The 23,430-nt window shown below is 54.8% G+C and overlaps 3 protein-coding genes across 4 annotated transcripts in view; all 3 read right to left on the bottom strand.

Moving 5' to 3' along the window:
- Positions 1-8,732, bottom strand: part of NDRG1 (N-myc downstream regulated 1) — a 188,394-nt gene extending 179,662 nt beyond the window's left edge. The window contains exon 1 of the mRNA XM_049633455.1: positions 8,708-8,732. The gene's annotated coding sequence lies outside the window, so the exon portion shown is untranslated. The remainder of the gene's footprint in view (positions 1-8,707) is intronic.
- Positions 1-23,430, bottom strand: part of ST3GAL1 (ST3 beta-galactoside alpha-2,3-sialyltransferase 1) — a 92,192-nt gene that overhangs the window by 20,937 nt on the left and 47,825 nt on the right. Inside the window, exon 1 of one of the 2 annotated variants that reach the window (XM_049633458.1) lies at positions 12,089-18,344. The exons of the other annotated variant lie outside the window; for it this stretch is intronic. The gene's annotated coding sequence lies outside the window, so the exon portion shown is untranslated. Of the gene's footprint in view, positions 1-12,088; positions 18,345-23,430 lie in introns of those variants that run through there. 2 annotated transcript variants of the gene reach the window in all.
- LOC125924720 (uncharacterized) lies at positions 7-22,199 on the bottom strand. The gene is made up of 3 exons (XM_049633460.1): positions 18,514-22,199; positions 18,362-18,417; positions 7-150 (listed from the first exon to the last, which is right to left on the bottom strand). Exon 1 carries the CDS (start codon positions 20,901-20,903, stop codon positions 20,148-20,150), a length of 756 nt encoding a protein of 251 aa, XP_049489417.1. The 5' UTR covers positions 20,904-22,199; the 3' UTR covers positions 7-150; positions 18,362-18,417; positions 18,514-20,147.

Raw genomic sequence — 23,430 nt, 5'->3', positions numbered from 1 at the left:
CTGATCCACGCACTGCATATTTTCTAGGGCTCTGCGATGCTCCAGGCTCTGGGATAGGTGGTTGGGACACATCAAGAAAGAGTCTAAGGTGGGAGGTTTCCAGGCAGACGCAAGGCCCTGGTGCCTTTGGGAGAAAGGAGGCTGGTCCACCTGGATCGATGTGGAGGAGAGGAACAGGCATGTGTGAGGGTGGGGTGGGGAGCACGGGGCTGTGGAAGCCACTAGAAAGGCTAAGTTTGCTCAGAGTGACATGGGGACCCGCCGACACCAAGGGCAGAGACAAAGTCACTCAAATAGAGGACTGTTGGACCGCACAGATCAAATCAAGTTCTGAATGAGCCGTCAGGGTCCCTACAAGGGCATGGCTCCATGGGACAGATATTCATGCTCTGAGCTGATGCTGGGCTGGAGTGAGGGGGGGAACAGAGGGCAAGGCTGGGCTGCAGAAGCAGGGGAACCACAACACCCTCCTCCCGTCCGCTCAGCACGTCCCCGTAGCCGCATCTCCGAGGCCAGAGCGCTCGCCCGGATCCCATCCCAGCAGAGACCTTCTGTGCCAGCATCAGTGAGTGCTTTCCAAAGCCCTCGCGTGCACGGCAATGGAAAAGCGAGAACACCCTTCCACCCCTTCCCCGGCCCCGGGGAAGAAACAAGGAAAGCGTGACTGCCCTGTACTCCAGTAAGTGACGCAGCCTGTGACGCACGGGCGAAAGCCAGCCCTGCTCCCGGGAGCGGAACCCGGACCAAGATGCCACGGGCCTGAGACCTCCGCGAGCGTGTGGCGAGGGAGGCCGGCCACACCTCCCCCGGGGACACGGCCCCCTGGCCCGCCTGCAGAGTGACGGGCACCTCTCAGCCACGTGCTGGAGGACAAGCCCGCTCCCTTTAGTCGCACTTGGCAGATACCACGTCTCTTCCGAACTGGACCGCGGCATCCCTGTGCCTCGCCAGCCTATCGGTGCTGTTTCCCAACAGTGTTCGCTCACGTCGCATCTCTGCGTGACATTTTGGCCATCCTCGCGATATTTCAACCTTTTTCACTATTAGATTTGTTAAGATGGCCTGTGATCAGTGATTACGGCAGGCTGAAAGCTCAAATGATGGTTAGCACTTTTTAACAGAAAAGGATTTCTACGTTAAGGTATGCACCTTGATTTTTTAAGGCACAATGCTACTGCACACATAACAGACTCCCCCGGTGGAAGTATAACTTCTGTAGGCACCAGAAAACTCATTTGACTCACTTTGTTACAATATCCGCTGGATCGCGCTGAACTGAACTCTCGAGATCCCCACGGTATGCCTGTACTGGAGGAGGCACGGAGAACGTGTTTGTGACAGTCTAAAGGGGTCACTGGCACAATGGTGACACACGTTAGCACCTTTTCAAGGATCCAGAAAGTCACGATTTCCCTCAAGAGGGTGCTGAGCAAGGATAAACCTCCCTGGCAACAGGGAGAGGCTGGCGATGACCAGCCACTGACAGATGAGCTGTTTTAAATGCTTGGAAAGCCTGGTGAATGAACCGCACGGGTTTCTGTTCCGTTCACGCCTGCCGCGGTGCACAGATCCCCCAAGGCTGGGATGCCCCCGGCTCTCCGCAAAGCCCCCGCAGGAGAATTGCCAGTGAAATGACCAAGGGGGGCGAGTCGATGGGTGGGTACATCAGCACGTCGCGTGAAGAAGCGCAGTGCTGCCCTCCGTGTGGACCCCCCTCCGTGTGGATCCCCACACAACCGGGCCAAATGGATAATCATGCTTATTTTCCTGACATGGGAAACTGAGGCTCAGAGAAGGCAAGCGACTCGTCTAAGGTCACACAGAGAGATGGTGGCAGAGCCAGCACTCCGCCCCCGCCTTCTGCTGCCCCTTCTAGATCTTTCTGTACAGCCACAGCTACTCTTCTATTTCATCAACACCTGCTCTCATCTTCATTACTTCCTTTCTTGTCATTTCTTTGGGCTTGAAATCTGTCGTCTTTCCAATTTCTTAAGACACATACTACCTTGCCATGCCCTCTCCCTCTGCATCTAATAATGTCTTTGAATTAGGTATTGCATTCATTTCAGTTATTGTATTTTTCAGTTCTAGAATTTCCATCTGAGCCAAACTTTTATGGGTTCTTGTTTTCTTCAGGTGAGATCCCCCCTCTTGTCTATCGTCCTGCAATTATTCACCACAGTTATTTTAAAGACCATCATGTCTGTCCCTTGTGACATTTGGAGAACATGTGGGTCTACTGCTATTGTCTATTTTCTCTCTTTATTTCTCTTCCATCATTTGGTTCTGTCTCCCGGCATGCCTGGTAACTGTGCATACCGTACGTGCCAAAAGCACAGAGGCCCTGGAACAGGCTGTCCTTATTCGGAGAGGAACGTGAGCAGGGACTTTGTTCCAGTTGGTGACTGGGATGAGGGGGGCCACGCTCTAGTTTTCACAGTGACTGGTCATTTCTGGTTTGCCCTCACTCAGAGGCTCTTCTCAAAGGATAGCGGGGATGTCTACCGAGGCCCCTCCTCCTTGCCTGCTCTCACCTCCGATTTCTGTCTCACCTGCACTGTGAGGTTATCAAAAGCGGGGTCCAGCCTTTTAACCTCTCGGCTGCTGTTTTTGGCTTCGTTTCTCGGGGTCTGGTCCCGTGCAACTAAAATACTGGTAAATGCCTTGGAAGGAATAAAAGGTGCAGGACAATCCCTCTTTTCTCTCTGGTTCCTTCTGCTCTAGGTTCTTGGTCACTTAGGGTTGGGCTGACCTGGTGGTCCCGAGTTCCATTTTTAATTTAATTAGTTTTACCCCCAGCCTTGTGAGACGGCCCAACACGGAGCTGTTTGTCTCTGCTTGTCTCTGCAGCCTCCTACGAGCCAGCACGTCCCTCAGGCAGGAAGGCTGCAGGATGTAAGACTCAAGCCCTTCTTGTCCCTTCTCTCTCGATCTTCCTCTTTCAAGTCCCGGCTGCCTCAGCTGCTCTCTTAACACCTTCAAAGAGCTGGATTTCTTTTTTTTTTTTATTTTTTAAAAATGTTCATTTATATTTGGCGGGGGGGGGGGGGGCACAGAATCCGAAGCAGGCTCCAGGCTCCGAGCTGTCAGCTCAGAACCCGATGCGGGGCTCAAACTCACGAGCTGTGAGATCACGACCTGAGCCGAAGTCGGACGCTTAACCGACTGAGCCACCCAGGTGCCCCTCAAAAAGCTGGATTTCTGTCTCATCCGGCTTTGATAGTCCTCGGTGGGAGAAATGGTCTACAAGCTTCCTCCACAGCTGCAAGTGGAGGCCACAGTCTTTCCTCTGCTTCTCTGATGACTGGGGCCTGGCACAGCTTCCTGGGTGCATCAGGTGCTTGGCAAACCTGGAGGGGGTGGGGCCCAAAGACGCCCCAGGGGTGCCACACAGATTGCATCGCCTCCTACCAGCGGGGTGGGCAGATGGACAGGTGGAGGGCCAAGGCTGCCCCTCTCGTCTGCCACCCCCTTCCCCGGCTCCGTCTGCTTTCACTTGGCCTCCGCACACACCAGCTTCAGGATGCACCGCGAGGGGGACTTCCCAGCTCAACCCATCCCGAGAGCATGACGAGCGGCTACGGGGACTTAGTGCCCACGAGGCTTTGGGTCATTGGAAACTGGCTCCCACTCAACGTCCTGGCCTTTGGGGGTCCCGGCGGCTTCGCCTGGGGGCCCAGGGTGGCATGAAACAGGAACGAGCTGGTGAAGGGTCCCATCACTTCTAGCAAAGAAGATCCCTTCTCCCCTGAACCGCTACCCAGCCCCGGCCTGTTCACTGGACTCTTGGAATCCACCTCGTCTGGTTCTGTGAGGCACCTGCTAGTGAGTCACGGTCAACAGCTGTCGGAAGAACGACACAGACGGACCCGGGTTCGAATCCCGATTCCTTCCATTCCTGCTCGTGTGCTCTTGAGATTTCCTCCTATTCCTGGTCGTGTGCTCATGGGAAAGGCACTTCATTGCTCTGATACTGATTTCTGGACCCAGGAAGCGGGACTAATAGTGCCCACACAGGAGGGCTATGATAGATTTAAAAGGACACGCACAGAAGCAACCAGCTGGTCTCACACAGAGGTGGTGCATGATAAACATCAATTCTCTGCCCTCCCTAAGGTTCAGGCCTTCATTTATTAAAAAAAAAAAAAATCCGACAGAACCCCTGGCTTGCCCTCCTGGCAGGCTTGTTTAAAAGAACAAATGAAATCGGGCATGAACAACCCCGGGGGCATCATGAAAATGATGCTTCCAGCTTGCTGCATTCGTGACGCCCATTCCTTAAAGGGCTGCTCCCTATTCTACTGGCCACGACCTCCGAGGACCTGCAGGGAAGGGGTCCCAAAGCCACGAAGGGGCTAGCAGCCGGCAAAGTATATGGAGTCCACACAGCCCCAATTCTCTGTGCAAAGGTTAATCTGTAGAGCATCAACCTTGTCCACACGTGAGGGCATCCTGCTGTTTGCACGGCCCGCTAGGCTGGGTCCAGTCCACTGGAGTGAGGACTCTTTCCTCCCTCCTCAGTGTCCCCCCCAGGGCCTGAAAGTTTGGGAACCACATTTCCCAGCTTCCCCTGCCTGTAGGGCTCGGGATGCGGTTGAGATTCGGGCCAGTAGTAGTTGGATGGGCAAAAGGGAGGCAGGACCATCCTCCTTCCCACAGGGATGGGTGCTGCTTTGCGGTCTGAACCTTGGGCCCAGAACCACCTGCCTCCCTCACTTCCGGGCTGCAGATTTTGCCTGACTTCCTGTAGTTTCCTGGCCTCTGGACCTCGGCCCGGAGGAGTAGGGCCAAAATACCCAAGGACTGTGCTCCTGTCACCTTTCCAACAACTTTGTAAGCACCAGATCCCGCGAATCCAACCCGCCTGCTTAAAACTTCTGTCTGTCTTCCCCTATAGCGTGGGGATAAGCATGGAACCTACCTGTCAGGGCTGGACCGAGAAAAACAGGAGTCAATGCAGGTCAATGGCTTAGAGCGGCGCCCAAGCACATCCCGAGTGCTCTCTGGACTTTAGGGTTTATTCCTTCAGTGGGTTCCATTTTCTTGCACGGACTACACCCCCTCTTACATCTCTGCCCCACTTCTTCTGACAGATGTAGAGGCTGAGCTCGCAGAGGGGAAATGACTCGTCCAATGACACAGGGCAATGGCACCAGAGCTCAGAGGAGAGCCAGGCCCCAGATTCCCAGACGTGCCTGGTTCCGGAGACAGAAGTGCTCTGTTCATGCAGCTGTGCTGGCGAAAGGAGCTCGGAAGGCGTTGCGGGCTGAGCCCAAGCAGGGAAAGAGCCAGCAGAGGCCCAGGTGGTCCGGCTGCTGCAACCAGGGGTGAGGCCCTGCAGGAAAATCCGAACCTGAGCCCCTGGGACGGTGACCCCAGGGACATTACGTGGGCTGCTTGAGCTTCCAGTCTGCCGTCTGTAAATGGGGGGTAAAATCCAGCCCTGCCTCTGAGGTGGTTTAACAGGAAGGAGGCGTTCTCTCTGCCGGACCCTATTCTAAGCAGGACAGCAGGTCAAACTGCCCGAGCCCACGACACTCCTGCTGCCGGGACGGGGTATCATCTCCATCTTTCCGAGGTGGGAACAGAGGCTCGCAGCAGTCAGGTCACCTGCCCCAGACCGTCCACTGGCGGGTGGTGAAGGGGCAGGCAGAGCCCGGCGGGTGGCGCCCAGGGGTCTGCCCTGCCCTGAGCCTGGTGCGGGGGGTGCAGGAGAGGGTGAGAAGCCCCGCCGGGCAGGGGTGAGAGAGAGACCTCCCTGCTTGTTTGGTTCTCGCCCTGGGGGGCTCGCTCCAGCTCCTCTCCACCCACTCTGAGTCACCCACAAAGCTGGCAGCTGTATCCCCACAGCCCGGCCGGGCCTGGATTGGCCCCAAGCCTCTCCCCTCCCCTGGGGCAGGAAGAACCGACCAGCCAAGCTACAACCATTCCCTGCACAAACTATCAGCCGGGAGGAACCGGGCCACGACGAGCGGAGGCCTGAGTGGTGGCCCCGGGCACGCAGAGGCAAATGGGGGTCATGACAGGCTCCCCGACACGCAGGGTAGGGTGTGGCTATTTCTCTCTTTGCGGAGTAAAAACCAGGCCCGATGAACCCGGCCAGCAACTGTGCTCACCTTGAGGCCTCTCTCCCCCCTCTGGGCTTCCCAGAGGACAGAGGACAACGGAGACGGCCCCCCCACTCTGGGGCAGGAGCCCTGCAGTCCGGCAGTGACACTGAGTCACCTCAGGACTTCAGGCGAATCCACATCCTTGGGCTTCAGTGCCTCGTCTGTACGACGGGACAATGATGCAGCCCCTGCACACCCCAGACTCAGTGAAGAGAGAGAAAAAAATAATGCACACGAGGTTAGCGTGGACAGCCACTTCCCAAAGGGACGGGCCGCCCCCACGTTATGAAAACGTTACCCAGAACGCTGAATATGTACCAGGGATCAGAATCGGTGCTAAGGGTTTAAGGACATAGAAAGCGTCCAGAATGATCCTGACCCTCAGTAAATGCCAGTCGTTACCAACATTAACATCAGGGAGATTTCACCCCGCCCTGGTGTCATCACACGTTTGAGAAACCAAACAAGCATGCCTTGTGGGGGGAGGGGTGGGGTTCAGATGGAGGGAGCGCCCTGTGCGGAGCGAACGCCTCACTCCGATTTGCACCCCGCCACCTGCCGTGCAGATCCCGTCTCCCCCTCGGATTCTCTCCTGCAACAATGACTGGGCACAGGCCATGTGGCCGCAGCTCTGTGACGTGCCGGTCAAACCAACGGTTCGGGAAAGCCAATGACCTTCATCCTCGCCCTCCTGGAACTTAACATTACAGAGTGGGGCGGAGGCTGCCATTACCAAGGAATCACCCAGGGAACTGTGAAAAGGGGTGGTGGTTCAACTCTGTGCGTCCACTCAGCTAGGCCATGGCGCCCAGTTGCTTGGTCAAAACACGATCCTCGGCATCGCTGGGAGGGCGGTTTAGAGACGTGGCCGCCATCTATCATCAATTTGACTTTAAATAAAGAAGATCAGCCTCCAAAATGTGGTGGGCCTCATCTAATCAGTTGAAGGCCTTCAGTGCAAAAACGGAGGCTTCCCGGAGAAGGAATTTTGTCTCAAAGCTGTGCCAGGGAGAGGCGCCTGGGTGGCTCAGTCAGTTGAGCATGCGGCTCTTGAGTTTTGGCTCAGGTCACGATCCCAGGGTCGTGGGACTGAGCCCTGCATAGGAGCTCAGCGCAGAGCGTGCTTGAGACTCTCTCTCTCTCTCCCTCTGCCCTTCTCCCCCACTCTTGCTCTAGACAAACAGACACACAAACAAATAAAGGAAGCCTGAGGCTTCCATGACAGATGGGTAACTAGGTAGAGAAGACAAGAGCCTCCGGACTGGGGAAGCTGCAGGTGCGAAAGGTGTCTCAGCGAGAGCAGGTGAGTCTGAAGGAACTGAAAGAGAGAAGGCCACGCAGAACAGAAACCCAGAGAGCAAGATGCAAAACGGAGCTGGAGGGTGGGCGTGGGCCGGGCCCAAGGGCTGGGGTGACATCCCGGGAGTCGCAGGAAGCCCCTGCAGGGTTTGACACAGTGAGGCTTCCAGACCAGGCTCAGGGAGGTCAAGGCTTGCCTACGTCCTGCTGCAAGGAGGCCAAATCGGGGCTGACAGAACGGCCATCCCCTCTTGGCCCTGCAGGCCAGGGAGCACAGAACGTGTGCACCCGGGCCTTCTGGGGGTTCAGGCGCAGAGCTGGGCATCCGGGCTTTCCCTCCAGATGTTTCTTCCACCTTCCCCACGTACTTTGCGCCCGGGGGGCGGGCCTTAGGGTCTGCATCTATGGGCTCCCACTCGGGCTGGCTTCCTGTGGGTTTGGCCCACGGGAACGAACACAGGCAGGAGACTGGAGGGACAGGGGGCAGAGATTCGGGGCTCCGGCCCCTCCGTGCGTCCACCAGCTCTGTCTTGGGATCTCGGCAACATCTCCGTCCTTAACCTCTCACCCCCTCAGCCCTAGAGCTGGAAACCCCCCACTGTTTCCATCCCTGGGGACAGCACCGCCCTGCGGTCCCTCTACCCCAGACCACATCCTGGTAAATAACCCTTCCCTCAAGCCGCCCTCTGTGGCCCACGTGTAGTGCACTGCATCCTGCTGGCAGGAGCAGCCCCCCACCCCCACCCCGGCCGGTCCTGTACCAACAGCCCCAGGAGGTGCCCCACGGGCGGCCCTGCCCCCCACTTCTAGAAACAGCCCTGGCAACCTCAGAGGATTCGCGTGAAGGGCTGGTTGGGGCCAGCTGGATGCCCAGAGCCTTGGCAACCCTCCTACCTTGGGTAGCTGATCTTTCTGGAACCTTCCCAACCCCGTTCCCACTGCTGCCCAGGAACTCACCCATTGGGAGGTCTTCCGCGGAGATGGCCTGTGGCCAGGACAGAGCCAGAGCCCGCCGGGGCTCCCCTCAGGCTCCAGGCTCCCTACATTCCAGGTCCCAGGCTCCCCACATTCCAGGTCCCACTAGGGGGCGCTCTAACACACCCAGGGCCCCAGCGGGCTCCCCAGCACTGCCTCCTCCAGGAAAATGCAGCTGCTGCAGGCCAGCCACAGGGCCAGGCCCCTCCAGCCCCAGGCTGTTCTAGGTGGTGACTGCAGCTTGCCCCCCCGCCCATTCCGGAGCCCTTCGCCACCGGTTCACCTGCCTCTCCCATCTGCCGGCCCCCCGACTTCTGTCACACCCCAACATCAAACTCTGGGACATAATCCTCATTGTTTTGCCGTGGCCCCCTGGGGTGTCTCCTCCGTATCTCGGGATTGGCTTGGCTGCCTCCCCATCTTATCCACGCACAGTCGGCCCGGCCCGCAGCGTCGATATCTGACACGTTTTCCTGCTGGACCCCTGGCAATGTGCCCAGCGGCTCTCTGGGGGCAGGTACCCTCCACTCCGCTTTGCAGGGGTGGGGGTAGTTAGGCTCTGAGATGCTAAGCTTTCCCAAGGCTGCACGGCTTCTTAGGGAAGCCAGGGTGTGAGAGAGGCAGTTCCAGGCCCTTTGGGGAAGGTACGACTATCAATACCATTTTACAGACGGGACAGCTGAGGCCCTCGGCCTTAAGATACTGTCTCAAGGTCACAGGGCTAGGAAGGGCGGGGCTGACGCCCGAGGCCTCTCTTCTCTTCAGTGCTGCTCTGCCCAGCCTCTCACGGGGCCTCTTACCTGTGGGGACACCTGTACTTTACTGCCCACACCAGGGGGCCTGTCTCTCTTCACCTCCAGACCGTGAGGCCAGACTGGGATCCCGCACGTGGCAGTTCATACGTGTAACTCTCTGCTCCGCACACCCAAGGGCCCCGGTGACTCAGAAGTGCTGGGCTGATGACAACCAGAGAAGGAAGGGAGGCTCCATGGAGGAGGTGACCGTGGAGACCGAGGAGGGTGGAGAGGGTGGGGTCCCAAAAAAGTGCACGGTGGCGGGAGCGGCGGCGGTGGTGATGATGGGGGCATCTCACGCAGTTACGGAAATCAGGGTGCCCTTCTGAGTGGCTGCGGTGGGCAGGCGGGGTGGGGGGGGAAGTCTTTTGGAATGTGGTCTTGAGATAAAGGCATTGGGAGCCACTGATGGTTGGTGAGCAGCACACAGCAGTGATGCGACTGGCATATGGAAACGAGACTGGATGGGGTGCACACGGCGTCCCCTGGAGACTGAAGACGAGCCCTGTCTCTATCTTGGTGGCTTCGGAAGCTCATCTCCTTTGGGGCCTGAGTCTCCCCGCTCCTTCCCGCGCTGACTCGATGGTTGGCCCGGGTCCCCCACACCCAGGCGGTGCTGACAGGTCGAGAGAGCCCCCTTCTTATGGTTGGAAATCCTCCTCTCCTTACCCTGGTACCTCTTGCCTGCTCCTTCGCTGGGGGTGCGGCTGGAGGGGAAAACACAGATTCCTTGGAGCACAAACAGTGGTTCAGAATGGGACGTTTGGAGACGTGCCCGTGAGAAACACGATTAAGCGGGATTAGGGTCAGACGAGAAGGAGTGGATATATTTTCATATTTTCAGCCGCACAAAAGGAATGCAAATCCGCAAATCTTCTTATGTGTGTAGACTGAGCCGTGCTCAATGCAGTTTGAAGACAGCCACGCAACTGCAGCCACATGCAAAGTGCAGAGCATGTAACACGGTTGGGGCTGCACGCCGAGGCTCATGCCTGCCCCCAGAAAGAAAGAGATCTCCCCGATCTAGGTGGTGCAGAAGTCCCGACAAAGGAAAGACTATTCAGGACTCTGAGACCCCCGCCCCTGCCCCGCCTCGGAGGTCTGTCGCTGGTTCTAAAGGGCTCCTGGGTACCTGACAGGTGGAGTCCTGGCGGGTTTGGCGGGAAGGTTTAGACAGCTGATAGGTAGGTAGCTTGAAGAGATAACGTTCCTCCCAGGCTCCGACTTCCAAGAAGAGATTTGTTTAACTCTTACTGTGCAGGGGCATCGCGAAGGCTCCTGAAGGAGTTGAGGTGACGATCTCCAGTGACATCCAGAATGGGGATTCAGACTACAGGATAAACCCAGCGGCCAGTATGGCGAGAGGAGCCCAGCACCCACTGGGGTTCGGAGACGGGCAGGAGCCCTAGGCAAGCACGAGCCAGACGCCTCATCCTGCGGCACCTATGGGCCACACGGGCGCACACAGGCCAGGGGACCTACTCGGGGCCACTCGCGTGGCCAACAGTGGGTGGAGCCAGAGACCTCAGGTCTAGATGCCACGTGGGAAGCAGCTCCAAAGCCTGATTAGCCGTGTGACCTCGGACAAGCCACTTGGCCACGCTCAGCCATACCCTGCCCTCGTGTGCAGAACCAAAACAGCAACAGCACATGCCTCACGGCTTCTCAGGGAGCGGCACGGGACGGTGAGGGGACGGCGGCCCCCACGGGGGCCGTTAGCCCATGTGATCGCTGCTCTGTATTGACCCTCTAGAGAGCAGTCACCAACTTGGTGCCAAGGACAGCTCGACAAGCTGGTCTCAGAGTTCTTTTCCTGTTAACTCACTGAATCCGTTCAGATGTCCATTTTGTGGATGAGAAAACGGAGGACCAGGGAGGTTAAGCCGCTTGGCCCAGAGTCGTACATTTCAGAAACGTGAAGCCCAAAGGTGACCCAAGCAAGCACAGCCACAAACCTGGAGCTTTTCGAGCTACGTATCTGCCCTTCAGGTGACAGAGCCCATCACCTCCCCTGAGGGTGCGTCCACACAGGCGGGGGGACTGTCTCCACTCCACCCTACTCCCCCTGACCCCCCACAAGGTGCACACAGCTGCCACTCACCCTCTATCCGTGGAGGAGGCAGGCAGGGCAGGAGAGAGGGGACGAGCGAGCCTCGCTGACCCACAGGACAGAGAACGCCCTTGCGGCCGGGGCGCCAGGTGGGCATTCGACCCTGGGAGTCCCCCGCCCACCCCCCATCTGTGTCTCTGCTGAGTCCTGGGGGCGGGAGACTGCACGGCTCGTCCCCGGCTGCCCGTCAAAGGGCTTCCCACTCAGGGAACACAGCACCTTTGCCAGCACTTTCTTGTTCTGCCCAATTTTCTTTCAAACAGGTGTCCTTTCATCTCTTCCAGGGCAGCGGTGAGAGACGGGACTTTGAAAGGGCGGGCGGCCATCCCGGGGTCTCAGAGAGACCAAGGCTGGACAGGGGGGGCCCCGGCACGATTCTGGGCGTAGCGGAACATACACAGCACAGGGCAGGAATGGCGACCCAAGTGCCAGCCCTCAGATTCTGCCAGCTGGGGGACCTCGGGAAGCCTTCCTTGCCTTGGTGTGTCTGGAGAGGGGCTGTCCCACAGGCTTCCGTTCATACTTGTCTTTGGCCTTCTGGGGTCCTGACCCTCTACACCTTCTCCTTCCCTGTCCCAGTGAGTGACCAACACCATCCTTTACTGGGGAAGACACTCCCGGGTGGATTTTGCATCTGTGTGTGTGTGTGTGTGTGTGTGTTGTGGACCACAGCTTCATAGCAAACATTTCTATGATCCATAGAGAAAAGGAATAACCATCGAAAACCTGGAAAGAGGAGCTATCAGGATGGATTTGCGTCCTCTTTGCTGTGTATTGGCATGTTATGGTTTCAAACCCACCTCCTTATGATTTCAGCAAAGCTCTTTTGACCTCAGGGTGGGTTGCCTTCCACCGAGAAAGCCGTGTCAGGACGCTGTCATTCACACCTGCTGGCCGTAAGCACGCGGGAGCTCACGCAGTGCCCAAGTTGCTGGGGGCTTGGCGATAAAAACATAACGGAGCGGCGGCTATGACATGATGGGCATTTAAACTTCAAATACCAAAGGGACGCCTGGGTGGCTCAGTCGGTCAAGCATCCGACTTCGGCTCAGGTCATGATCTCGCGGTTCATGAGTTCGAGCCCCGAGTCAGGCTCTGTGCTGACAGCTCGGAGCCCGGAGCCTGCTTCGGATTCCGTGTCTCCCTCTCTCTCTGCCCCTCCCCGGCTCGCGCTCTGTCTCTCTGTCTCTTAAAAATAAACATTAAAAAAAAAGAAGTATTAAACGTTAAATATCAAGAATTGCGAGGACTCACTGAGTGTTTGGCCCGGGCGAGGCTCCTCTTTGCTGACCTAAGGAACTCTCCGGAAATCTTGAGACACTTGCTCCTGCCTTGGCCGGGCCATTCCCAGTTGGCAGTGGCATTAACCCGGCAGCCGTCTCAGGAGGAGAAGGGACATCTGTTTCTGCCTTGGTGAGGCTTCTCCTCGTGGGCAGGGGTGTGAGCCACAGAGCTGTCCCTGGGCCACTACGGAGCAGCCCCTGGACCAGCCGTCCCTGGACCTTCGGAGGAGCCCACCTCGCCTGTCAACACCAGTGCCCTCACCGCGAGCTACGTGCCCCGGCATCGAGGGACCCAAGCCGACAGCTGGTGCTTGGAAGGCCTGACTCCACAGACAACCAGCTCCTAGCAAGGTGCACCTCAACTGAATTTGGACTCTATTCCTCCCGTCGCCCCTGTGCCTGGAACAACAGTGTAATTCATCACTGGTTTGGAGTATGTTATTTCTTTAATGGCTTATTAAGATACATCATCCTCTATCCTACTGGCTTGTGAAATATTACTATTATAAATTATAACTCCCTCAGTGAAGCTGTGTTAAATTATTGGCGGAGACAGTCTCAGTCTCTGAGCAGAACTTGCCTCAAATACAATATTCTTGCTAATGCAGATAATAAGCACATGGTCTTTAGGTTCAACTTCTATTTACGAGGCTCTCACAACGTGCCCGGCTGCTAATCTTCTCCCTCTTTTCCAGATAGGTAGCCAGGCCTGGCGAGATAAGGGACTTCTGGTAAGCTTTGGCCTGGACCCGGCCCCAAGAACCTTCACTCCCTCCTGTTTTGGGAGCTCAGCCTCTGTGAGCATTGACTGAGCTATCATCCTGCCCCCAAATTCAGAAGGGGAAACTCTGAGCCCGGGCTCTGGGCAGAAGAGGTGTGAGATCTCTCCCATTCATAACAGGCCCTCGTCCACACCCAGGAGCCTCGCGGCGCCTGCCGCGATCCAAGCAACGGTAACAGGCTAGCTGCTCAGTTAACGGGCGGCGATAAAAAGCAAACCCCGGACCGAACATGCTCTCCTGCTCCCCCGTGCCCCTCGACGCCTGCGAGATCCTCCTAGAACTGGTCCTTGCCTACTTTCCGACCCCACTCTCCACGCCTTCCCTTTGCCCACTGTGCTCCCCAGCCCCGTGCCCCCTTGCAAGATGACAAGCCCAGGACCCGTGCACCGCCTGTGCGCCCTGCCCGGATGCTCCTCCCACAGACAGGACGACACCCACCACTTAACTCAGGATGCTGGGTCCCATGTCAGCTCGTCAGAGAGACTCTCTCTGAACCTTCTGCACGCCTGAATCACACCGTCTACCACCCTCTGCACCTGGCCCACCTCTGTTTTCCAACGTTACATGCTTATGGATAGCTGAAAAGGTTCTCCATGCAATTAGGGTCCTTGAGCTCAGACTCCGTTTTGTTCCCCGTCATGTTCCTACAACGGTGATCTTACATCATCTTGAACAATCACCTGAAAGGTAGGTATTATCCCATTTTACAGATGATAAAACTGAGGCTGAAAGACACTGAACAATTGCAATTTGCACAATCTCACAGTTAGTAGGTGTTAGACCTCGGGATCAAATCCAGACTTTTTCTGTGCCAACCTATTGTCAAGAGACAGTCCTCCAAGGGTCTCGTGCATTCCCACACGTCTTACTGGGTGGGCTCAGAATGCAAAGCCCTGACCAGTCCTTTATCTGGATTGTTTTTCAGGGTTATGTTTGCAGCAGCCAATTGCACGACCTGAGGTAGTCTGGGACCAAAAGAGGGCTTGCTTACCGTTTGCTACAAAATCCTGAACTTTATAATCAGTAAAATGCCCTTGTTAAGTGCCTCGTTGCCCACGAGCAACTTTCTGGCCACTTCCCTTCCCCCCAAATTCACGTGAGACAAGGATGTGTTGGAAGGAAGGAACCAAAAGAAAATTCATTTGACTGAAGAAGGCTAAGCCAATGAATTCGGCGCAGGCATTGTGGAAAACAGATAACACTGACAGGCGAAAGTTGCTCAAATGTTTACATCTTTGTGACCTTCAGAGTCAGCTCAGCCATGAAGTGTCTAGAGTTCGACCGAACGAGGAAAGTGGTCAGGCTGAGCCCGAATGGTCACTGAGAGCACAGGCCGTGTCTCATTTACTTCTGTATCTCTGGCACTGTACCCGTATGGGGGCCTGTTTCACGGGCAGATGGACAGAGGGATGACGCCGAACGATAACAGCCTTGCTGGTCGACTCCCACACTGACTGCTCGTCGGGGAGGAAGCAGGAAGGGCTGGGCTCTCTTACATACAGGAGTTTTAATTTTTATTTTTAAGTTTATTCATTTATCTAGAGGGAGAGAGAGCGAGCGAGCGTGGGGGAGGCGCAGAGAGGGAAAGGGAGAGGGAAAATCCCAAGCAGGCTCCGGACTGTCAACATACAGCACAAGGTGGGACTCGATCCCACAAACTGTAAGACCATGATCTGAGCTGAAATCGAGAGTCAGATGCTTAACCGACTGAGCCACCCAGGCGCCCCCACACGGGGGCTTGTTAAGCGTTCCTTCTGGGAAACTTTCAAGGAGTTCACAGGCCAGTAACCAGGCAGAACTGCTGTCTGATTATTCTTTTTCCAGCTGAATGAGCTTCAGTTAATGGAACACTTTAATAAGTCCTTCTGGGTCCCAGGGAAAGAGAGACGTTCCTCTGCTCCTAGAAATGAATTTCTGGTTCCACGGCCACAGGCCCCACACCAGAGAGAGGCGAGGACTGCTTGAGGCTCTTATCTGAATGCCCGAGGCAGGATCACCGAGGTCGTGCCCCCTACACTGGGCATCCCTCTGCTGAGAGTTCCAGGCTCACAAAATCAAAAGGGAGCTGCTGGAAGGCTCTGTCCCGATGCCTGACTGCCGCCTGCCTCGGAGGCAAAGGCTTGTGGCATTTCAGGATCACAGAGGAACGGAGGGAGGACCCTACCTCTCTGCTTCCTTTTCCAGGTAGGGAAAGCAAGGCTCAGGGACGTGACTTGTCCGAGGCTGTATAGGCGTCTGTGGTGGCAGCAAGACTTGAACTCGTGGTCCCTAACTCTCCAAACATGTCCCTTCCAGCACACCCCGCCCGTGAGCTGCTTCAGCAGGTGCCAGACAGGTGTCAATACCAACCAAGACAGAGGAAGAAGGGACCTCCAGGCGGGACGGGACGCTGCCCAAGATCACAGCCTGCTGATGGCCGTGCCGGGCCACAGGTGTGTCTGCTTCTGCCCCGCCCCCCCCACCCCCTACCGAATATGAAGCTACTTCAAATGTCAACCAGGAATGAACTGTACAAAATGGGTTAAGGAATCAGATGAGTCGTTTCCTATTAGATATACACTTTTCTTCTGCTCCACTCAATTCTGTTTGATTTCTTTTCTTTTTCTTGTCTTTTTCCTTCTCTCTCTTTTTTTTTTGCTACATAGCCATGACCCCCTACCTCACCCCTGCAGACACTTGGAGGTGACAGATGGAGGAAACAACAGAGACTAGTAGCTGTGTTGGTGGGAGAGTGGGGAGGCAAACACACAGAGGGTCGAAGAGTGTTCTGCTACAACAGTCACATTCCCTGCCCCAGGGCCTTTGCACCTGCCACCCTTCCTGCCCCGCCTAGAAAATTCTTAGCCTGGAATCCACACAGCCTGCTTTCTGGCTGCATTCATGGTTCTGCCCACATGCCCTCCTTGGAGGGGCCTTCCCTGATCCCCCTAAAGTCGCATCGCTGTCAGTGCTCCCTTGCTCAGCTACATTTCCCTTTGCAGACTCAGTCACAAAATGACACTTCACTGTACACGGTATTCCTTCTCTATTTGTCTCTCTTCCCCCACTAGGGGGGGCAGGGACCTCACCTGTGTCCTTCACTGCTGTGTCCCCCATACTGAGAACAGCGGTGGGCCCTCAATATGTGTGGGCCGCACACAGGATGCAAAGTGCTCAGAGCTCAGCGAGCAGAGGTCCCTTTGGGTTTGTGTAGAGTGGGAGGTGGTGGGGGAGGGGGAGTTCTGGGTCATTTCTGGGCCTCAGTGTCCTCATATGGAAAATGGGATGGTGACAGTGACATCCTCAAGGCAGGGTGGCCCACGGATGGCCCAGGGCAAGTTTCCCCCTCCGTCCTGAGCTCTGCTGGCCCCGGACCGAGCAGACCAGTCACCTTCGGGGACGGGAGGCAGAGCTCCGCCTACAGACTTCCTCTGGCTTTTGCAAAAACAATAAAGCCAAAAATACTACAAAACCGCACTCTACATCTGTGCAGGCACCGAGAGCTGTGGCGAGCAAGTGTGCATCCTGCCTCCTGGGGTCCTCTGTGGCGAGGCAGGATGTGGGGCTCACGGCATGGGAGGGGCACCCGGCCCTACCACGGGGCCCACGGGTCTGGTTCCCAGAGAGCCCGCGGCCTCAGAGTGACTTCCATGGAATACTGGGATGTCAGACGGAGGGGGGCTCATTCCCCCCGGGAGTGTGTGTGACTCTGGATTTGTCCCAACCAGGGTACCCATGGAGGGTGGGGCTGTTTTCATCAAGTATCACCCCTTTCTCAGTCAGTCCCCTGCCCTGATGGGCTTTTCCTTGTCAACTCAGGAGCATAAGCGGCTGCATGAGCATCATCAAAGACTCATTGCCGCTCTGGCCAGAAATCACAAGGACCCCACTGTACGGATGGACAAATTGAGGCCCAGTGAAGGTAAAGGACTTGGCAAAGTCCACCCAGTGCAACGTGGCGGAACCAGACCTAGAACCAGCTTTCCGGACTTCTGGACGAGGACGTTAGTGAGGTCGTGGTTTCCGGATTTTATTTAAACTAGAATCTTACCCGGGCGGAAACTAGCTACTGAAACAGATTTTCCAGTTGAGGGGTGGGCAGGGCCCAGCCCGGACGCTGGGGCCTCCCCACCACCCTGAAGACGGCTTGAAAACCAACATCACACCCACCTCTACCCCTACTCTAGAGTTTTCTCTGAGGACTTAGGAGACCAAATCAGGCGGTTCATCTGCGGTCACGTTACTAAGTGGGGCTTGTTCATTCTCAAAGATTTTTCAGAAGCAGGTTCTAGGAAACCTTCTGAAAACAAGAGAGTGGGCCTCAAGGATGAAGAAACGGAGACGGGCACTCTTAGTGACAGGAGAGGGGGGGAGCGTGAGAAGTAGCAGGACCGGGAAACGGAGATGGTCAGAATCACACTGAGGGTGCAGAAAAGGCTGGCGGAGGTTAGCCCTTGGCAAGACACCTGCTTGGGTGTGGGATGAGGGCACTGGGGGCCTGGGCTGGTGTCAGCCCTGTGCTGGACCCCTCCTCCGCCACCTGTCCTGCCCTCCCTCCCACCGCGAAGTCAAGGATCGTACTTTCTGAATCACAAAGATACCTCCACGGTCAAAATGGTCTATAGGTACAGTCTGCACATGAAATGTAAGACATGCTTTATGACGGGGCGCAGAATGCATTTCTCACGCCGCACGCGTTGGTGACTTGGGGCATTTAAACGTAGCAAAAAGGGGAAGCCCTTGGCTAAGCAGAACTTTCCAGTGATTCGATGAGCGTCCGGTTCCCTGAACACTGCCCCACCGCGCGGGATTAGAAAGGATCCCCTTCAAAATATCCTGTATGTCTGGAGGGCCTACTGTGCTCGGTAGGAGGCACCGGGAGAGTTACGACACTAACCGGGTCACAGGTCTCCCACCCTTGGCTGCCGGGGGACAACCATTTCAACGCAGTTTAAGACAGAGAAAGCAAGCAATTAACAGCACAGGCTCTGGAGTCACAGAGAGCTGGGCTCAAGTTCCAGCCACTCACCAGCTGTGCGATCTCGGGGGGAGTGCCTCAACCTCTCTGAGCCTCGGCTTCTTCATCTGAAAAACAGAAAAAAAAAAGTACTCAGACTTACCGCAGGGAGAAGGCGGGAAGATCTCTCCAGACTGTGCCAGCAACAAGCTAAGCTCACACACCCAGAGTAAATAGGAAGTGCTATTCTGATGGCAGAGCCCTGTCAGGCCCACTGGTGGCAAAAGAGAAGAGTCACCAGCAGAGCGCGGGGTCAGAGCCAGGAGCACTGAGTGGGGAGGCTCTGTGCTTCAACATGTAAACGAAAGCTGTGTACTGTGCGATCTCTGAGGCCACTTCCTGCCCTAGATCGGAGACCAGGGGCCGGGGTGTGCCTAATTTGGAGATGTCCTGTGCACCCGGCAGGGTCAGCCACTCCACACACCCTGTGCAACCTCACGGTTGCACGCACAGTCCCCGAGGCAGCTCCGGCCTCCCGTCGGACCTGGGAGGGAACTGAGGCTCAGACACGTGGAGTGGCTTGGTGGGGCCACAGGAGTGGGGAGGGGCGGTGCGGGGCTGGAAGCTATTGTTCCCCCATGACGGGAAGAGAGAGGCCCGTGCAGGTAGCACCTGCAGCCGGGCTGGTGGCAAGTCCCGGCTCACGTGGGGGGCCGGGGGAGGAGGGTCTGACTCTGGAATGTTCTAACTGGCAGGAATCAGACAGCTGGGCATTTTGTAAAGGCAGAGGTTACTTGAATCTGAGACTCAGGAAGTATTATTGTTGTTTGGGCTTTTTTTCCTAAGTGTGGGGGGGGGGAGAGGGAGGCTCCCCAAACAGTAATAAGGACAGATGAAAATCCCGCCCCAGCTCTCCCCATGGTATTAATAATAAGCCCTCAGCTTGCAGTAGCTTCAGCCACTCGCTATCGCGGCTCTCGTCACCTGTGAGGCATGCAAAATGCTTTCCCTCTGGGAGTGGGGATGAAGAGAACTTTCTATAGCATTCCAATTTTAGTACGTGTGCCTGCCAAGGCAAGCAAGAAAAGAACTTTCGGCATAGTCAAGACCACCTGGGCTTGTTTCTCTCCCTCTCACCCGAACGCACCTGCGCCCGTGGATCTGAGCTCACTGACCTCTGCAGGTCAACAATGGATGACCCAGAGGCCCATGGATGTTGATATTACAGAGCGGCCGCTCCGGCCAGTGGGAATCAGTGCCCAGGATGGGCTGGCCTGCCTCTGTCTGACTCTCCATGGAAACAACATGAAAGGAGAAATTTTTAGAAAGTATACAATAGTTTAATTCGAAGTAATTACTTTCCAGAATAAGCAGCGTGTGTTGTTTGCACCCTTTTTCCTGCCACAGGTCAGGGAGCATTGGGCGGGGGGACATAGTCTTGCATAACTAACACTGGATGAGCTTCAAGGCCATCAGGGCAGCGGCTAGCTGTGTATCTTTCAGTGAGTCACCTTTCCACCATGCCTCAGTTTCCTGATCTGTAAAGTAGGGAGAATGACAGCATCTAGCTCCCGGCTTGCTTAAAAGATTAAGAAGGCCAACATATATGAAGTGTTTAAACTATGCCTGGCATATAGCAAGTCCTCTCTATGGGAAAAGCTGCCATCTTCATAATCACCATCACCACCACCACCACCATCACCATCACCATCACCACCACCATCAATATCATCTCCATCATCATCGTCATATCTTCATCATCACTTTCACCATCACCATCATCATATCTTCATCACCATCATATCAACAGCAGTGGCATCACCATTATATCTTTGTCATTATCATATCATTACCATCATCATATCACCATCATCATCACCATCACCATCATTACCACCATCACCTCCATCAACATCACCATCACCATCTCCATCAATATCATCATCAACATCAACATCATCACCATCAACATCACCATCTCGATCAACATCACCATTTCCATCAACATCATCATCATCAACAACATCACCATCACCATCAACATCATCATCACCATCACCATCAACATCACCATCATCACCACCACCATCTCCATCAACATCATCACCACTATCACCTCCATCAACATCACCATCACCGTCTCCATCAACATCATCAACATCAACATCATCACCATCAACATCATCATCACCATCACCATCACCATCTCCATCACCATCAACATCACCATCTCCATCAACATCATCATCACCATCATCACCATCATCACCACCATCACCTTCATCAACATCACATCACTATCACCTCCATCAACATCACCATCACCATCTCCATCTCCATCAACATCATCATCAACATCAACATCATCACCATCAACATCAACATCTCCATCAACATCATCATCACCATCAACAGCATCATCACCATCATCACCACCATCACCTCCATCAACATCATCACCACTATCACCTCCATCAACATCACCATCACCATCTCCATCAACAACATCATCACCGTCTCCATCAACATCATCACCATCAGCATCATCATCGCCAACACTATCACCATCATCATCATCACTGCTCTCATCTCCATCACCATTCACCGTCACCATCTACTCTGGGCCAGATGCGACACATCTTATGGGATGTGTCATTGATCCCGTTTCCCAGATGAGGAAATTGAGCCTGCGAGAGTCAACACGCACAGACTTATTCATTGTGCCAATAATTAATTAGCAGTGATCTGGGAGGAGGCACATGGCACCATCTGCCCCAACACTGCTGAGCTGAGCTGAGCCACATCAAGCAGAGGACTTGGAAAGGCAGGCTGTCCCCATGTCCTGTGATCATTTTCTCCTTAGCTGGTGGATCCCCCTGCTAAACACACAGCCTCAGACACATCCCTCCCTAAGCAAGGCCACATATGTATTAGGCATAAGAGACAAACACGGAGTTTGGAGTGTTGCCACTGAATCCCAAGAGGAGACTCTGAGCCTGGTGGTTCTATGAATGGCTACTCAAGACAAATACCCAAACTCATAAACGAGACCCAGAAACTTCCCTGGACACAAAGCCGTGCGAGTGAGTTCTCCTGATGTCCATCCATATCCAGCCCTGTTGTGCAGGGTCATTATGGTGCTTTCTTGGTGGGGGACAGTATCTGTGGCAGGGGGCTTGGAGAATTACTGCCACTTGGGGGTTTACAACAGCATCTTTGTAAAAAGAATCTCTCGGAGTCAATTCCGGTTCTGAACATTGCCCAATTACCTTAGTGTAGGCACCAAAGGCCACAAGAAAATGAAAATCTACTGAGATTTTGCTGGCGAGAACTTGGGCCATTTTCTTATTTTTTGTTTGTTTGTTTAAATTCCAGTAGAGTTAGCATACAGCGTTGTGTTGGTTCCAGGCATATGATACAGCGATTCAACAGTCCCATATATTACCCAGCGTGGCATTATCTACAGTAGCTAAGTTATGGAGGCAGCCTTAGTATCCATCAACAGATGAACGGGTAAAGAAGACATGGTGTATCTATGCAATGGAATACTATTCGGCCATAAAAAAGGAGTGAAGTCTTGCCATTTGCGAAACATCCGTCTTCATGTGGTAGATCCCGGTTGGCATAAGACAAGGACGTGCCTCAAGCCACAGCAGGTGAGCAACACCCAGGGTTCCCCCAAACCTGGGGGGCTCCCATTAACTGCTTCCTGCTTCACCGCAGGATGACAAAAGATGTCTTCTCTGAGCACCTAGTTTGTGCCAGGGAATTGGGACAGGTGACAAGGACATAAAGAAGAATGGAATGAGTCACCATGGCAGAGAAATGCCCCATCAGTACAGTTCGGGCCAAGCGAAAACCAAGCACGAATAGCAACCCGGCTCCTATTCAGCGCTTCCTTGTGAAGCCCTACCCGCCCCCTCACCCCCCACCCCTGCCAACAGGGCTGTTATTTAGAGACAAGGCCTATAGAGAGGTAATTAAGGGGAGATGCGGTCATACGATTGGGGCCCTAGTCCCACAGACCAGCATCCTTGTAAGAAAAAGAAGAGACTAGGGGCGCCTGGGTGGCTCCGTCGGTTAAGCGTCTGACTTCGGCTCAGGTCATGATCTCGCAGTCCGTGAGTTCGAGCCCCGTGTCGGGATCTGTGCTGACAGCTTAGAGACTGGAGCCTGTTTCAGATTCTGTGTCTCCCTTCCTCTCTGACCCTCCCCCGTTCATGCTCTGTCTCTCCCTGTCTCAAAAATGAATAAACGTTAAAAAATTAAAAAAAAAAAGAAAGAAAGAAAAAGAAGAGACCCTGAAATGCACTCACAGTGCACACGTAAAGAAAGACCAGCAAGGACACAGCAGAAAGATGGCCGTCTACAAGCTGGGAAGAGAAGTCTCACGAGACACCACCTTTGACGGCAACTCGATCTTGGACTTCTAGCCCAAGTGAGAAAGAGAAAATAAGTTTTCGTTGTTTACATCACCCAGCTGTAGAACTCTGTTATGGCAGCCCCAGGAGACTCACACAGGGCTGTAATTGTCATGCTCATCTTACAGATGAGGAAGCTGGGGCACGAGGAGGAGAAGTACCTTCCGGAAGGCCACCCAGCTACTAAATGGTAGAGCCAGGGGTCAGACCTACGCGTCTGGCTGCAGAGCCCAACAGTTTATGGCCAACTGCGTTACACAAATATGTATTTCCTGCCTCCTTGGTCCCTACTTTCACTGTGAGAAGACTATACCTCACTCCTGCTTTGATGTTCGGTTTGGTCAGCTCTCTTGCTTTGGCCACTGGGATGTCAACAGATAGGAAGTGTGCCATCTCTTGGCAGAAGGCTTAAGTTTGATTATGCGGGGGCACCTGGGTGGCACAGTTGGTTGAGCGTCGGTGTTGAAAGTCACTGAGATTTAGGGATTGTTTGTTATGCAGCAAAGCTGACACGTGTAGGGCTCGGTCTGCAATTATTCTATCTGCAACCAACCAACATCCAATGTGTAAGAATGGAGTAGGAGCTCAGGAGATCTGACTTCTAGCACAGGCTCTGCCATTTGCCAGCTCTTTGGCATTCACTTCTCTGCGCCTCGGTTTCCTCAGTGGCAAAATGGGGATAATAATAGTACCTACATCCTGAGGTTGACGCAAAGAGTC

Source organism: Panthera uncia, chromosome F2, assembly GCF_023721935.1.
Source record: "Panthera uncia isolate 11264 chromosome F2, Puncia_PCG_1.0, whole genome shotgun sequence".
In the NCBI taxonomy this organism is placed as follows: Eukaryota; Metazoa; Chordata; class Mammalia; order Carnivora; family Felidae; genus Panthera; species Panthera uncia.
This window is presented reverse-complemented; position numbering and strand designations above follow the sequence as displayed.